Consider the following 15,725-nt stretch of genomic DNA (forward strand, 5'->3'; position numbering starts at 1 on the left):
CTCAAAAGGTTGAATCCCTAATTCCGAAGCCTCCTAATAACATACCGGGCACAATGAATCCCTCATTTTGAAAGATAGCTCTAGTGAAACTCAATTTCTTATCAATCTTTATAAATTTTACCCAATAACTAATTGAGCTGTCCATACGGACTCTGTAAATTTATTATTGAGTATATGATAGACTAAGCTTAAGTCCTTATAACCTTGTTCATGATTCTTATTAACTTTGTGACCCAATCAATAGAGTGATAACTTTAAATAAAGTGTTATACCACATGAACTCGTCCCTTTATTTATTTACTTTTATAAGTCAAGATTTTCAAATTCATCATTTTTTTTTTTTTTTTTTTGGAGAAAAAGTACCATTTCATTAACTCAAATCATGATACATATTATTGACAATAAAAGGAAGATACTATCAATCATCCACACCTTAGGTACATACATAGAACATGCTTCCCTAGCTAATAAATGAGCAACTATGTTCGTAGTACATTTAACATGAGAGATAATTACATGTAACAAATAAGCTAACATATCTTTAATATCTAAACCTAAGAGACTAAAAGAAGAAACACCTTCATTCTCACTACGCCTTTTATCAATTATATCTTAGATCGCATGCATGAATCAATCTCCAGGCCTATGACTCCATGAGAAGTTAAATAAAGTCAAATTAATTTGTAAACTCAACATTAAATTATACACAAACAATAAAGAAAAGTTAATTCAAATCCATATCATATATTCCATCTGTCCTATTTTATCTGTCTTATTTATTATTCATTAGTCAAATCAATTATTTATACTTTGTTTATTTTCTTTAATATAGTTTTTAAATATATATTTTGTATATTAATACTAAAGAGTAAATACCCAAAATGGTCCATCGACTATAGCTAAATTCACAAATTGGTCATCAACTTTCAATTTCAACCAATTAAGTCCTTAACTTTGTAATTTTGACACGATTTGGTCCTTCATTTATTTCACCGTTTGTTGACCGTGATCGACGATCTCCAGAAGAACCTTCAGCTATTGTCGGAGCACGTGGAAGCCTCCAGGATGACATTGCACTGGTTGGGAAACATGTCGTCTTCTTTACTCTGGTACAAACTCAACTACATTGAATCCAAAGGGATGATGAAGAAAGGCGACCAGATTTGGTAGATTGCTTTCGGCAGTGGATTCAAATGTAACAGTGTGGTCTGGAAATGCAACCAGAACCTTAAAAAATCGACGATGGACCATGAAATTACACATATATCTTCAAAAATCACAGTCAACAAACGGTCAAATAGACAGAGGACCAAATTGTGTTAAAATAACAAAGTTAAGGACTTAATTGGTTGAAATTGAAAATTGAGGACCAATTTATGAATTTAGCTATAGTCGAGGGACCATTTTAGGTATTTACTCAATACTAAACTTTAATATTAAGAAGGGTTGAAGTGATATTTCTCCACCACAACCTAAGTCCCGGTACACTACTCCATTTATTAACTTCACTCCCTTCTCCCACTATTTCTGCTCTGTAATTCTCTCTCTTTTTCGTGCTCTGCTTCTGTGTCTGTAGAACCAGAGCGCGCATGGAGTACTTCTCCTTCCTCCCTCTCCTCCTCATTTCCGTTTCCGCCGTTACTTTTGCAGACGGTGGCTCGATAGGAGTGAACTACGGCAGGGTTGCTAACAACCTGCCGTCGGCTGTGAAGGTGGTGGAGCTTCTTAAGTCGCAGGGGTTGGATCGGGTCAAGGTTTACGACACCGACCCGGCTGTTCTCAAGGCGTTTTCCGGATCCGGTATAAAGCTCACCGTCAACCTCCCCAACGAGCAGCTCTACAATGCGGCTAAACGGGAGTCGTTTGCGTACGCCTGGGTCCAGCGTAATGTCGCCGCCCACCACCCGGATACCAGGATCGAGGCCATCGCCGTCGGGAATGAGGTGTTTGTTGACCCGCATAATACGACCCGGTTTCTTATCCCCGCCATGAAAAACATCCACGAAGCTCTTGTCAAGTTCAATCTCCATGGAGATATTAAGGTTTCATCCCCAATCGCGCTCAGTGCGTTGCATAACTCGTACCCCTCCTCAGCCGGGTCGTTTCGGCCGGAGTTTGTTGAATCCGTGATGAAACCCTTGCTGGACTTCCTCCGTCAAACCGGGTCGTACATGATGGTGAACTGTTACCCGTTCTTCGCCTACGAGTCGAACTCCGACGTCATCCCGCTCGATTACGCGCTCTTCAGGGAGAATCCCGGCGTCGTAGACGCCGGAAACGGCCTCCGTTACTTCAACCTCTTCGACGCCCAAATTGACGCCGTTTTCGCGGCCATGACGGCGTTGAAGTACGACGACATCAAATTGGTCGTCACCGAAACCGGATGGCCATCCAAAGGAGATTCCAACGAGCTCGGCGCCAGTATAGAAAATGCAGCGGCGTACAACGGCAACATGGTCCGGAGAATCCTCACCGGCGGCGGGACCCCACTGAGACCCAACGAGGACCTCACGGTGTACCTTTTCGCCCTCTTCAACGAGAACAAGAAATTCGGCCCAACCTCGGAGAGAAACTTCGGACTATTCTACCCCGACCAACGGAAAGTCTACGACATTCCGTTCACAACGGAAGGTCTGAAGACCTACCGGGAAGTCCGGCCGCCGGTCGCCGGAAATCAGAGGATTTCAAAGCGGGGAAAGGGTAACGCATCGGGAAACGTTTCAGGACAGACGTGGTGCGTGGCGAACGGGGAAGCGGGAAAAGAAAGGCTGCAGGCGGGTCTAGACTACGCTTGCGGTGAGGGCGGGGCGGACTGCCGTTCGATCCAGCCGGGATCCACGTGCTACAATCCTAACACTCTAGAGGCGCACGCTTCGTTCGCTTTCAACAGTTACTATCAGAGGAAGGGGCGTGCCGGCGGCACGTGCTACTTCGGCGGGGCCGCCTACGTTGTCATGCAACAACCTAGTATGCACTCTGATTCCTTCTTAATCCCCTCGTTTTACCTTACCACAGTAAATTTTGTTTTAACCCTGAACTTAATTATGCCTAAATTAGCTTAATTGTTGACTTTAGTCAGAAACATAAATTTCTGGGATATCCCGATATCCCACGCCAGTTTATATCGGCGTATTTTACGGGGTAAAACGGCGCTCTAGCTAACGTGCGCGGGAATCAAATGGCTTCATGGGCCACACAAGTATGGAAAGTGGGTGGACTGTAGGCAACCAGCCAATTAGGTGATTGGGTAGCACGTGATTGACGGAGACATGCTCAGTTTGTCCCCATTAATTAGTGAAAAATGAAAAATACTATATGAATTTTCATTTTTAACTCATAATTTTTATTTTTATACACAAAATCTTGATGCATATATTTTTATTATAATGAAAACGTGTGCTCTATCTCAACTAAAAGTTTGATTACTTTTTGAGGTCTCTTTTTTGAATTCTAATATCAAATTGAAGCATGTGCTCCATTTCAACTAGAAGGTTAAGCTGATAGTTGAATTGCACATTAATGGTTATATGCTCAACCATTAAGACTTGATAAAAGTAGCCGCACCCACCACATCAGAAAGTAAAATTTAATAAGTAAAATTTGAGAATCCATATAGTGAAACTCTTAATTAGTAGTATTGTTTTTGTGCCTGGATATTTATGCCTTCGATTTAGAATTTGTTACATAAAGTAATTATCTTAAGTTATTTATAGATGATCGGCTCAAAATAAAGAAGATCAATAAAATTAGAGGTTAAAACTTATAATTTAGTGATTATCAAATTAATAATCTAATTGGGTGGGTTGCTTTTTGGTCTGTTCATAGGGTCATAGCTTGATTTCATTCTTCTTTTTCTAATTCCTTGGTAATTTTGCTTTTTGTCTTTTCAGAATTTGGGAACTGTGAATTACCCACTGAAGATTGAACACCCCCATAGGCCATAGCAGACTTTGATGACCAAAAAGTCCAAAACTTTATTGGATTTTGAATGAAGTGTAGTGCATAGATGCTACTACTAGAGTGTCTATGGAAATTACTGCGCTTATCTATCCAGGAATCACCATAGTTACTGTTGGGTTTAGTGAATTCATTTTTGTGATTGTGGGGGGGAAAACTAATGTAATGTGTATTAAGTTGTTACATAGTACTCTGTAATTTCTTTTCCCTTTTCATTGTCTACTGCTAGTACTACTTACAGCTTATAATGTTGATTAATCTCTGTAGTGCATTCAGTTGATGAAAGCTAATGGGAATAATATAGTACCACTTCAAAATTATCTCTCATGTCTTTCTGTTTTTTCGTACTTGTTTGGTTTAGGTTGTGTATATTTTACAGGGTAAAAGAATTTGCGTTATATTAGTTTTTAAGAATCTCTTTCCACAATTTAACATTTTGAGGACTTTCTAAAGGCAAATTTAAGAGTACCAAAAGGGTTCAAAAGTTCCATAGGATCCTTCACTGCACAACCTTTAGTACTTGCCTTTGTTTGGAGATATAGAGGGAATATGTACTGTGCAATGGGTATCCATTATCCATATGGACCATGTCCAACTTTCCAACTCTTTGGCCTAACATTGTTCCCAAAAAGTTGAAATTTCACCTTTGTGATCAATTGAGCTGTCCATGCGGGCAACTCTCCGACTTAACATGTCTTTGAATTATATGATGTCATCCAAAACCAATATTAACCACTATTCTTGTAGCAAAACTTTAAACTAATCAGTCGAATTAACTGAACTAACTCTGCAGAGCCAAGTAAATCTTATTTTAGGTACTATTTCATACTAATTAGGAATTTTTTTCAAGTTGAAAATCAAACTTGTGATCAGATTTATAAAGTTGAACCACAAGGTATTTAGCATTACTAAGCTTCATGCTTTGATGCTTGACTTGTCAGACTTGTATTGGTATTTATATCATACAGACATCATATCTAATCATCTATGTTTATTTATATTCAGAATAATGGTTGAAATGATTAATGTAGGACATTTTAATCTAGATCTTACATGTTATGATTTCTAATTTAAAAAAAGTGGAAAATTATTACTCCTACCACAATAAAGGATACATGTACTACAACCCCACAAAGAGAGAGAGAGAGAGATGAGGTATAAAGAAAGGAGGATGTAGTGGTTAAAGTAAAGAGGGTGAACCAACCACCACATGTTGCAATGTAGATCTGATCTATAAGAAATTAATTTTTTTCTTAGGAAATTGAATGGTGTAGTGGAAATTTGAGTGTGGGAGTGTGGGACTCCTTGCCCCTTCTTCCCCCATATGATCATCTATCTGTCTATCATCTTCTGCTTCTGCTCACCAGCTCACATGGTCGCTACTGTATATAAAATTGCGTCATTCATCTGTTTATGAGATTGTTGTCCATTTCGCTTTCGCCAAACGTACTCATTGGAGTCGGTTCTGACTTATGTTCTGCTACTGTCTCTACATAATTGACTAATCACAGAGATTTGTGTGATGTTCTACACACTGGACCTCAGGTGAATTTTTAAAGTTCATCAGACTTAATTTTTAAGTGTCCCAATTCCACAATGCAATAGTTATGCTGTGCAACCGAATGTACCATGCGCATGGTGCATACGGTTCAAAACGACGTCGTTTTGATTAAAAACGCGCGTCCCACTTTAAAAAAAAAAATCAGGTTCGACTCTCAGCAATAGCATTATTGTGGATATATAGTTATGAAATTGTGGTTATATAGTTATGAATTTATGGATATTTAGTTCATTCATTGTGGATATTTAGTTCAATCATATATTGTGGATATTTAGTTCATTCATTGTGGATTTTTACTTCATTCATTCATTCATTGTGGATTTTTACTTCATTCATTCACTGTGGATATATAGTTATGAAATTGTGGATATATAGTTATGAAATTGTGGTTATATAGTTATGAATTTCTGGATATATAAAAATGCTATTGTCGGGAATCGAACCTGATTTCTTCTTTAAGTGGGACGCGCGTTTTTTTAACCAAAACGGCACCGTTTTGCAACCGTATGCACCTTGCAAGGTGCATTCGGTTGCACAGCATAATTTGCGTCCACAATCTTGTCCGGCTAAGTTTTAGGGCCTTTTGGGCCAGAAATTTCATCTTTTATGGCTCATTCTTAAGTTATGAGGAAAACTTATATTATTTATGTGAAGGTCTGCATCGAGTAAACTTCATATTCTGATTTTAGCGGACAAAAGATCACAATAAATTATTCTAGTCTCCTAAAGTCTTAGATTATTCATAACTAACTTGCTCAAACTAAGAAAACTTGTATTATGACTCTAGGCAGCAAAAGGACCACATCGAAGTAAACCAACCTAGGTTGTTCATAATTGGCCGACTAAAATCAAGAAGGATAATAGGCAGATCTCGCTAAGAGTCGAACTTTTTAGAAAATTAATTAGTTAAAAGTGACATGTAAAATGATTATTTGAGTTCTTCCAAATGATAAGTTTAATTCGATATATTATTCACTCAAAACAAATAATAAGTAAATAAAAAATTAATTCTCAAAGTGTACAAACCTGAGTTTTGGAAAAATGAAACTAAAAAGACTTATGAGGAACATTTGTCTCAAATTGGAAAATGGGATTGTGTTTGCAATATTATATACATTCTTCATTTCTTTAAAGGCCCCTCACACCCCGATCCGATAGAACAAGTTGAACTGCCGCTAGTGAGACTTAATCCATAGTCATTCTTTCAAACTTTCACCTATGTGATCAGTTGAGTTGTCAATGCGGGTGCAATACTATATACATAATTATATATTATAGAGTTTCCCTTTTAGGTATAAAGAATGCAAATCAAATAGCAAAATAAGCCATAAATCATTAGTCTAACCAATTTGGTTAATTTTAAATTTTTAAATAAATAATTATTGCAATAACATTTCTAAAGTATATTTTTTTCACTCAACCAAACAATAGAATATAATTTTTATTCTTTTTATTCCGGGAACCAACGTGCTTTAAAAGAAGAAGAAAAGCTTAATGTGCGGTAGACGGTAGTATTGAATTTGCGTGTTTAATGCGAAACCTGAGATTAGAAGAAAAACATCCTAGTCTCATGTTCTGATCTGATGGTACGCTACAATTTCAAACTAACAACATTCTCAGAGCGAGGGGCGTAACTCTAGGCTTCTCTCTCATTCTACATAATCAACGACAAAAGCAAATTTCACAACAAAATAACATGCAAACCAACCCTCAAATTCATTCAGACATTTTCACAAACACATAATGCCCAGCAAGTTGAAGAAGGCTATCGGGGCAGTGAAGGACCAAACCAGCATCGGCATCGCCAAGGTCGCCAGCAACAACTCCTCCAACCTCGAGGTCGCCGTCCTCAAAGCCACCACCCATGACGATCTCCCCATGGAGGACCGCTACGTCCAGGAGGTCCTCCAGCTGGTGTCCTCCGACAAGGCGTACGCCGCCGCCTGCGCCCGCGCCATTAGCAAGCGGATTGGGCGGACGCGGAACTGGATCGTGACCTTGAAGTCTCTGGTCCTGGTGCTCCGGATTTTCCAGGACGGCGATCCTTATTTCCCGCGGGAAGTCCTGCACGCCATGAAACGCGGCGCCAAGATCCTCAACCTCTCCAGCTTCCGAGACGACTCCAATTCCAGCCCCTGGGATTTCACCGCCTTCGTCCGGACGTTCGCGCTCTACTTGGACGAGCGTTTGGATTGCTTCCTCACCGGGAAGCTGCAGCGGCGGTTCACGCACAACGCGGCTCACCTGACCCGGCGCCCCGACGAGCCGGTCCGGGAAATGAAACCGGTGATGTTGCTGGACCGGATCGGGCACTGGCAACGGTTGTTGGAGAGGGCGATGGCCACCAGGCCGACGGGGGCGGCGAAGACTGACCGCCTCGTGCAAATCGCGCTCTACGCGGTGGTGGAAGAGAGTTTCGATCTGTACAAAGATATCTCCGACGGACTTTCTCTCATCCTCGATAATTTCTTCCACTTAGAGCACCAATCCGGCGTGGTTGCCTTCCAAACCTGCATGAGAGCGGCGAAACAGTACGAGGAGCTATCGGAATATTATGATCTCTGTAAGAGCATGGGAGTCGGGAGATCGCCGGAGTATCCAAGCATTCAGAAATTCTCCGAGGAGCTGATTGAAACCCTACAGGAGTTCCTCAAAGATCAATCGTCGTTTCCGGTCCACGCAAAGTCGCCTAACAATCACCCCTCGTTTCTTCTCCTCCCTTCACCGACCACTCCCCACCGCACACGCCACAATAGCTTCGACGCACTATACGATCAAATCTGCGCTTCTCGTAGCTCGAGGCGCGGTAGCTATGGCGGACAATCCGAATTTTCCGTTGCAACTGACGGATCCTCGGAAACCGGGTCGGAAATCGGGGTAGATGATCTTCTCAGCGCTACTCTAACCACCGGGAAAAACCCTGCCATTAATGACTTGGAGACGTGTTCAGAAAGAGACGATAACTACATGCTGAGTGAATCGGGATCGGCGAAGTCATTGCCGGCTTCAAATTCATTCGCCGATCTTTTATCATTGGACGATTGGAACGGAGACGACGAATACGGAGACGGAGAAGAGGCGGCGACGCCGCCTAGTTCTTCCAAAGCCGCAACTACAAACAATTTTGCCGAGTTTGAACTAAATAATGATGCAGCCGCCGCCGGCTGGGACCTTGTGTTATTCGAAACACCGCCGCAAGAGGCGGCGGCGACACCACCGTCGAAATTTGATTTCGAAAGCTTGTTTGATCCGGTTTCCTTGCCATTACCGCCGGCTAATAAAAGTCTAGACTCATCATCGTTAGACGCGTTGTACAATCAAAGCCAAGTTGGCCAACCAATGTCGGCACCTCCTCCTCATCGTCACTATAATCCTTTTCTTCAAGAAGAATTTCCGACGACCACAGCACCTCTGGACATGTTTTCCGTGGCTCCGACGACATTCCCAGCCACGCCGGAAACTTCATCGCAAAATCAATCCATCGCACCGACGTTTTCTGCACCAAGTCCACCCGCAACCGCCGGACATAATACCGATTTTTCATCACCGCCTACCTTCCATGCAACTTCGACATTGCAAAACGACGAATTTTCTCCGGCGCCTACCTTCCATGCAACTCCGGTCTTCTCTGCACAAAGCCAGGAATCGTCGGCAATGCATAGTGCCTATTCTCCGGCGCCTACCTTCCAAACTCCGACATTTCCGGCACAAAGTCCAACATCTAGGGCATTGCATAATGACTTCTCTCCGGCGCCGGCGCCGGCGCAAAGTCCAACATTTCAGGCATCCCTAGCGGAAACAGCAACAATGCAGATGCAGATGCAGAAGGAGATGGACCCTTTGGCGTCACTGATCGACGACCAAATGTTTAGTAGTTCAAACATGAGTACGCAGAACATGGTGCAAGAACAACAACTTTGGTTGCAGAACCAAAACAAGATCATTGCAAAGCATATGTCCTAAACTAAACATACTAACATAACATATACAGTATATATATATTTATATGATATGATTCGTGTTTACTTTTTGTTTTTTGTTTTTTAAATTTCTTTTTGGGTTATGATGATTAGCTAGCAGTGCAGGACTAGCTGTTTTGTTTAATCAACATTTTTGAAGCCAAAACTATCACATTATTATTTCAGTATAAATATTTATAATTCATTACAGTTAATTGAACAAAATATTCTCAAAATCCATGGTTTTGTGTAGCACAACTAGCTTACAAGCTAAGTAGCTATAAACTCAACCAATTTCATGATATTGTGGTTATAAATTTGTTTCTTAGTTATTCTGGCTGGGTTACCTGAAGGTTGAATTATTGATTGAATACAATGAACCATGGGATCCAAAAATCTCTGAGCTAGGCTTGTAGTTGCTCTGGGCCATAAAGGAATTTAATTTGCATGTGATTGGGCCTTTTGCTGCACATTCCAAACTGAATTGTCCAGTGTAAGCCCAATAACCTTGTAGGAAGGCTTTGTGTGGGTGAATTATATTGCAATAGTAGTTGAAGGGCTTGAGGTTCCAAGAACTCGTTTACGGGCTTATGAGAAGGTAAATGAGTCAATTTAATTTTGAGATTTAATACTGAATTGTACATTTTTATATGAGTTAATACCCAAAATCGTCCTCGACTATAGTGGTTTTTCTCAATTTCGTCCTAAACGACTTTGGTGACCTAATATCGTCCTAGACTTTTGTGTTTCGCTCAATTTAGTCCTCCATTTGTTATTCCGTCAAATTGGTGTTAAATAAAGGGACAATTCAGTAATGTCAATATTGATCTCTCTTTACTTTCAACTTGTGAAGTGCGAAATTCATCTTTCTTGTACGAATTACACCCAGAATTACTCCCGGACATGCAAATCAAATTTTATATTCGCAGTTTTAGGAGTAATTTGTAAAAAAAAAAAAAAATCGCAGTTCACATGTCTATGAGTAAAGAGATGCCAATATTAAAATTACGGAATTGTCTATTTATTTAACACCAAATGGACAGAATAACAAATGAGGGACTAAATTGAGCGAAATACAAAAGTCTGGGACGATATTAGGTCACCAAAGTCGTTTAGGACGAAATTGAGAAAAACCACTATAGTTGAGGACGATTTTGGGTATTAACTCATTTTTATACACAACGAATCAAATCCAAATCCAAACTTTAAATGTCTGTGGTTGGAATTGAACTCTTACTTTGCTGTTGCAAGTAAGTTTTAAATAAAAAATTTCATCAATTATACCAAGGTCTTGGATGCATCTTTTGCTTTTTTAATGCTACTAACTCAATTACATTGTAGTATCTGTTCAAATATATTTTTTCAACCCAATGAAGCACACAGAGTCAACAACGCATCCACTGAGGCTCGATCTCATGACCTCCAACATGGGAGAAGTCACTACATGCCATCTGAGTACAAGGTGCCTGGTGTTGGTTTTTGGGTTTTTGGGCCCAGGGAGGTCCAACACAACCTTGGTCGGTGGATTCACCTTTCACGTGCGGCTTATAGAAAAATAAGTAGAACAAATATAACTCAATGTTTTTTGTACGTGGAAACCGAAAGGAAAACCACGAACCTTTTTGGGCGGTGCCGAGTCTAACTCCACTATGCATTTTGTAGGTGTCTTTGTACATATTGTAGAGCTATTTTGTACATGTAGTATGAAAATATTGTGTAGTGAAAGAGCTATACTTTGTATATAGAGATGAGGTATGCTTCTTTGTGGTAGAATGGAGTCTTCTTGATAGTCTTCTTGTTGTGTATGTGAATTGCCTTCTCTTGGGAGAGTGGTGTCGGAAGAGTGCTTGTATGTATGAATGAATGATATGTCTCTTTGAGGAGAAAGAATAGTGAGTGGGAGAATAGTACTTGGGAGAGTCCTCCCATATGTAGATGAATGAATGGAATCCCCATCCTTGTGCTCTTCTTCTCCTTCTTATAGCTAGCCCATCCCAAAAGTGTCTGTTGGACCATTAGTGGGGTATTGATGGGTGATAATTAGGGGGTTAAAGATAATAATAATAATTGGGTAATAAGTGGGAGGTTAGGAATTGTGGGGTAGATTAATAGGGTAGTAAATAGAACTTTAAGGGTAGATAATTAGGAGTTTAATAGGGGCTAACGGCTAGTTTTAAGCCGACCTTCTACCCGTGCCGATTCCACACCCGCGCCGACTCCTGGGCCAAGCCGACTCCTGCGTATCTCTTTTGGGCTTACTCCATTTTCCTCTTGGGCTTCTCTTCTTCTTCTTGGGCTTGATCTAATTTCTTCTTGGGCCCCGAGCCAACGGGGTACACACCCCATCACTTGGCACTAAGGCTGTATTTGGAAACCCATAAAATGATTTTTGGAAATCGTTTTTCGGATTTCTAGTGTTTGGATGTAATTGAAAAATCCAGTCAACGGAAAATATTTTTCCATTGACTGGGCAAAATCAAGTCATTTTGGCAGAAAACGACTTATGTCAAAATTTGGTGAAAGTCATTTTTTGCAACACTCGGAACAAGGTTTTCGATGGAAACAAGTGTTTTTTTTTTTTTTTTTTAAATATTTGATAAATAATATTATTTTTAATATTATTAAAAATATTTTTATATTATAAATTAAATATTTGAAATGTTTAAGTATACAAATCTATTCATTTTTTCCAAAAATGAACCAAACACACAAAAATAGTTTTCTGTTGTGTAGCCAAACACGAAAATATTTTTTTGGAAAATGAGTCATTTTCCAGAAAACATTTTCTGTAAGTTATTCTTCTGCTTTTCAAACGGATCCTAAATTAAAATGCATGATAACCAACTATCATGTAATCTGACAATATATCAATTACTATTCTAAATGAATGGTCATATATTCAAACTTCCATCGTTCCAGATGTTTCATTACTCGGGATATGTAGGGGTGTTAGCGAACAGAGCTTTCGGCAAACTACTCGTGTTCGTGTTCGGTAAGCGTTCGTTTATGTTCGTTTGTTAAGGTAAACGAACATTAACAAACAAAATTTAGAACTCGGTTAATAAACGAACAGAGCTTGAACAGTTGTAAGCTCGTTTTCTAAGAGATCGTGAACAAGCTCATTTGTGTTCGTGAACAAGCTTGTTTATGTTCGTTTAATAATGTTCGTGAACAAACTCGTTTGTGTTCGTTTAATAATGTTCACGAACATGTTCACAAACATATATATTATATTATATTAGTTATGTAGTTGTATTGTTTGTTTGATAATTGTTCGTGAACGTAGATTATTTATTGTTCACGAACGAATTGTGATCATGAACATGTGCATGTGTTTGTTTATTAAGTGTTCATGAATGTAAATAAATACGTTCATAAATGTGTTTGTTAATGAACATGTTTGTGAACGTGTTTGCTAACGTTAACGAACACGTTTGCAAATGCGTTCACGAACGTTAACAAATACGTTCGCGAACATGTTCGTTAACGTTAACGAACACGTTCGTGAACGTGTTCGCGAACGTTAACAAACACTAACGAACGCTTAATAAACGAACACGAACAGGATTTTCAAAAACCTTAACAAACGAACACGAACACGAACACTCCAAATTCCTTAACAAACGAACACGAACAACCTCCGCTCGTTTATGTTCGGTTCGTTAACAGCCCTAGGGATATGGGAGGTCATTTGGATAGGGGATTCAATCTTTATAAAGAAGAAAATTTATGAGTATCTCAAAAAGAAAGTGCATGATATAAATATTAGTTGAAGGGCTTGAGGTTCCAAGAAAATGAGTGTCTGTCTCTTAACTTTCATTGATAATGGATGAATTAAATGAACCAATGGACCATATTTTGGGTACTGTGAGAGTGTGAGATGGCGACAGCCTTGCAAGCACCAAGAAAAATAATCTCTTCTAGAGGAATACATATATAATCTCATTAATGTAGCTGTCTGTGGCAACGGGCTTGGGGTTCACAAAAACTACAAAAATCTTTCCTAAATTTCACCATATTACGATTTATTTACTCCGTATTTATTTATTTTTTGGTGGGGGTTTACCTTGGTTTTTTTTTTTTTTTTTTTTTTTTTTTTTTTTTTTTTTTTTTTTTTGTCTAACATGCATATTAATATCACAATAAAAGAATAATTCCGCTAGAGTAGTTCAAGTGGTGTCCTGTTGAAGTAGCTTAAGTGGTCGTCCAATTAACGTTTAACTAGTGGTGATGTTATAAACTTAAAGTGAAGTGATACGTAGTCTTGGTTAAAAAAAAAAAAAAAATTTACCGGAAACAAAGAATTGGTCCTCGTCTCCATGCAAATGAGGTTCTTTATTTATTTATTTATTTAAAATTTTTTTGTCATCCATCGAACAACTGGTACCACATCTCACTTTAGGTTGAATTGCATAATTTTTTATTGTTTAGGGACTTAATTGCATAAAATTGTGACATTATCTATTTTAAAGCTACATATTTTGTTTATAAATGTTTGTTATTATAACCCTCCAATATTTGACAATAAATTCAAAAATTTAGAGCTTATGTGCTATTAGATATAATTTCAAGAAAGAAACTAATTCATTATATCATAATTTAAAACGTTTACAATGAAGTTGGTGGAATGGTAAGCCATTCCGTACAGCTTGGCACATAAACAACTTCCTTAGCATTCTAGCAATGCTAAAGGCAACTTGATTCCCAAACTGTTTTACAAATTGGAAGCTAAGATCATTGAAGTAACTTTCTTTAGAGCTATGTGCTATTGGATGTAATTTTGAAAAGGTGTTTCGATAATTGCAGCATAAGGATTGAACCCAAAAATATATATATACTGAATTCTTTGTATGATGAGCTGCACATCTGTTAAAGTGATATAAATGTAGATATGGTGCTAAATATAATGCTGCATTTCCACATTTTAATTAGTCAAACTAGTCTAGTTTGAATGAAAGGATAAGGATGAGTGTAAGTAGAGATTATGGAAGATTAGAAGATATAGTTGAATTGAATAGAATAGAATGAAAGACAGAGCATGTGAGTATGTATGTAGACTAACGATATTATGTTTGATTTAGAGAAAAAAAAAAAACATTAAAAAAAGTCGCCTTGTAATCTTGTATCCATCTGTCATCCCAACATCCACAAGGAATAAATGAATAATGCAGGTTCGAAAAAAGTGATCAAATGAAGAGAACATAATTCTTGTGCTTAAATAATTACGAGTTTAATTTTTATTAACATTCTCTCAATTAAGCCCGCTGCACAAGATATGATTTTTTTTTTTTTTTTGTACAGTTTACTTATTTTGTGTGATTTACTTGATGTAAATTTTTGAGTAGTAATTGTGGAAGGGTTTCCCTGCCTAATATACCCAAAAAAAAAAAAAGAAAAGAAATGGAACATTTTTCCAAAATGCCAAGTGGTGCCAGTTTGCTGTGATTCTGGGCATGCTTGAAAAGAAGATTCCGGGCAGCAAATGTGAGCAGGAATTTATGTTCATTCTTGAATTTGAAGTTAGCCTAGTAAGCTAGCTTTTTACCCCATAAAAGTTGCAAGTCAACAAAATTGTCATTCTTACCCTGCAAGTTTTAGCGGGAAGGGAGGGTGGGAGCACAGGTGGGGAAACCATTCTGAGAAGAATCATGACTACTCACCATAGCCTATGCAACTTTACAGCTTGCTATTGCATGCACACCCCCAAAAGTTCCTCCCTTTTTCCTCTCTTTACCACCATCACCTTCATTCACTATAAAGAAAGAGAGATGGGGTAGGAGGGGGTGGCAGAGTGGGTTGGAAGTGTTCGATTTTTGTCAACACCTTCTAATGGATATCAGCAATGCACTACCTATCATGTGACTATTGTAAATTAAGTACGCTTTTAAGTACAGAGTTCTTGGGCTATCTAGTTGTCAAATCCTATTTAAAACTGATCGGTGATAAATAAGTGGACATTAACCATTTAACTACATCCCTCTATTATATGTCACAACACCACGTCTCGAATCGAGCAAAGATTGAACTCAACCAACTCGACCGACGCCCAACACCTTCTCAATTAAACCTGTCTCATGAGGTCTAGTTTATCCCTATATGTCATCTCGATGAAATCCCCAAAGGGTTGGTTTAGTTTAATTTATCCAGTGCACACCATCATTTAGTAGTTAGATTTTTAATATTGATTTGACCCAAATGTATGATGACACAATTTGTTCATATACATAATTCTTGCTTCTTGGACATAT

The 15,725-nt window shown here is 38.7% G+C and overlaps 2 protein-coding genes across 2 annotated transcripts; both read left to right on the forward strand.

Annotated features, from left to right (window-relative positions):
• The first annotated feature begins 1,458 nt into the window (after positions 1-1,458).
• Positions 1,459-4,277, forward strand: LOC109159323 (glucan endo-1,3-beta-glucosidase 12-like). Its single transcript, XM_019307453.1, has 2 exons — positions 1,459-2,967; positions 3,891-4,277. The coding sequence occupies exons 1-2, from the start codon at positions 1,590-1,592 to the stop codon at positions 3,923-3,925; spliced, it is 1,413 nt and encodes a 470-aa protein (XP_019162998.1). The 5' UTR covers positions 1,459-1,589; the 3' UTR covers positions 3,926-4,277.
• Positions 4,278-7,032: 2,755 nt separating this feature from the next.
• LOC109158708 (clathrin coat assembly protein AP180-like) lies at positions 7,033-9,608 on the forward strand. The gene has a single exon (XM_019306606.1). It carries the CDS (start codon positions 7,262-7,264, stop codon positions 9,479-9,481), a length of 2,220 nt encoding a protein of 739 aa, XP_019162151.1. The 5' UTR covers positions 7,033-7,261; the 3' UTR covers positions 9,482-9,608.
• Positions 9,609-15,725: the final 6,117 nt, after the last annotated feature.

This window comes from Ipomoea nil, unplaced genomic scaffold, assembly GCF_001879475.1.
Source record: "Ipomoea nil cultivar Tokyo-kokei standard unplaced genomic scaffold, Asagao_1.1 scaffold2826, whole genome shotgun sequence".
Classification (NCBI taxonomy): Eukaryota; Viridiplantae; Streptophyta; class Magnoliopsida; order Solanales; family Convolvulaceae; genus Ipomoea; species Ipomoea nil.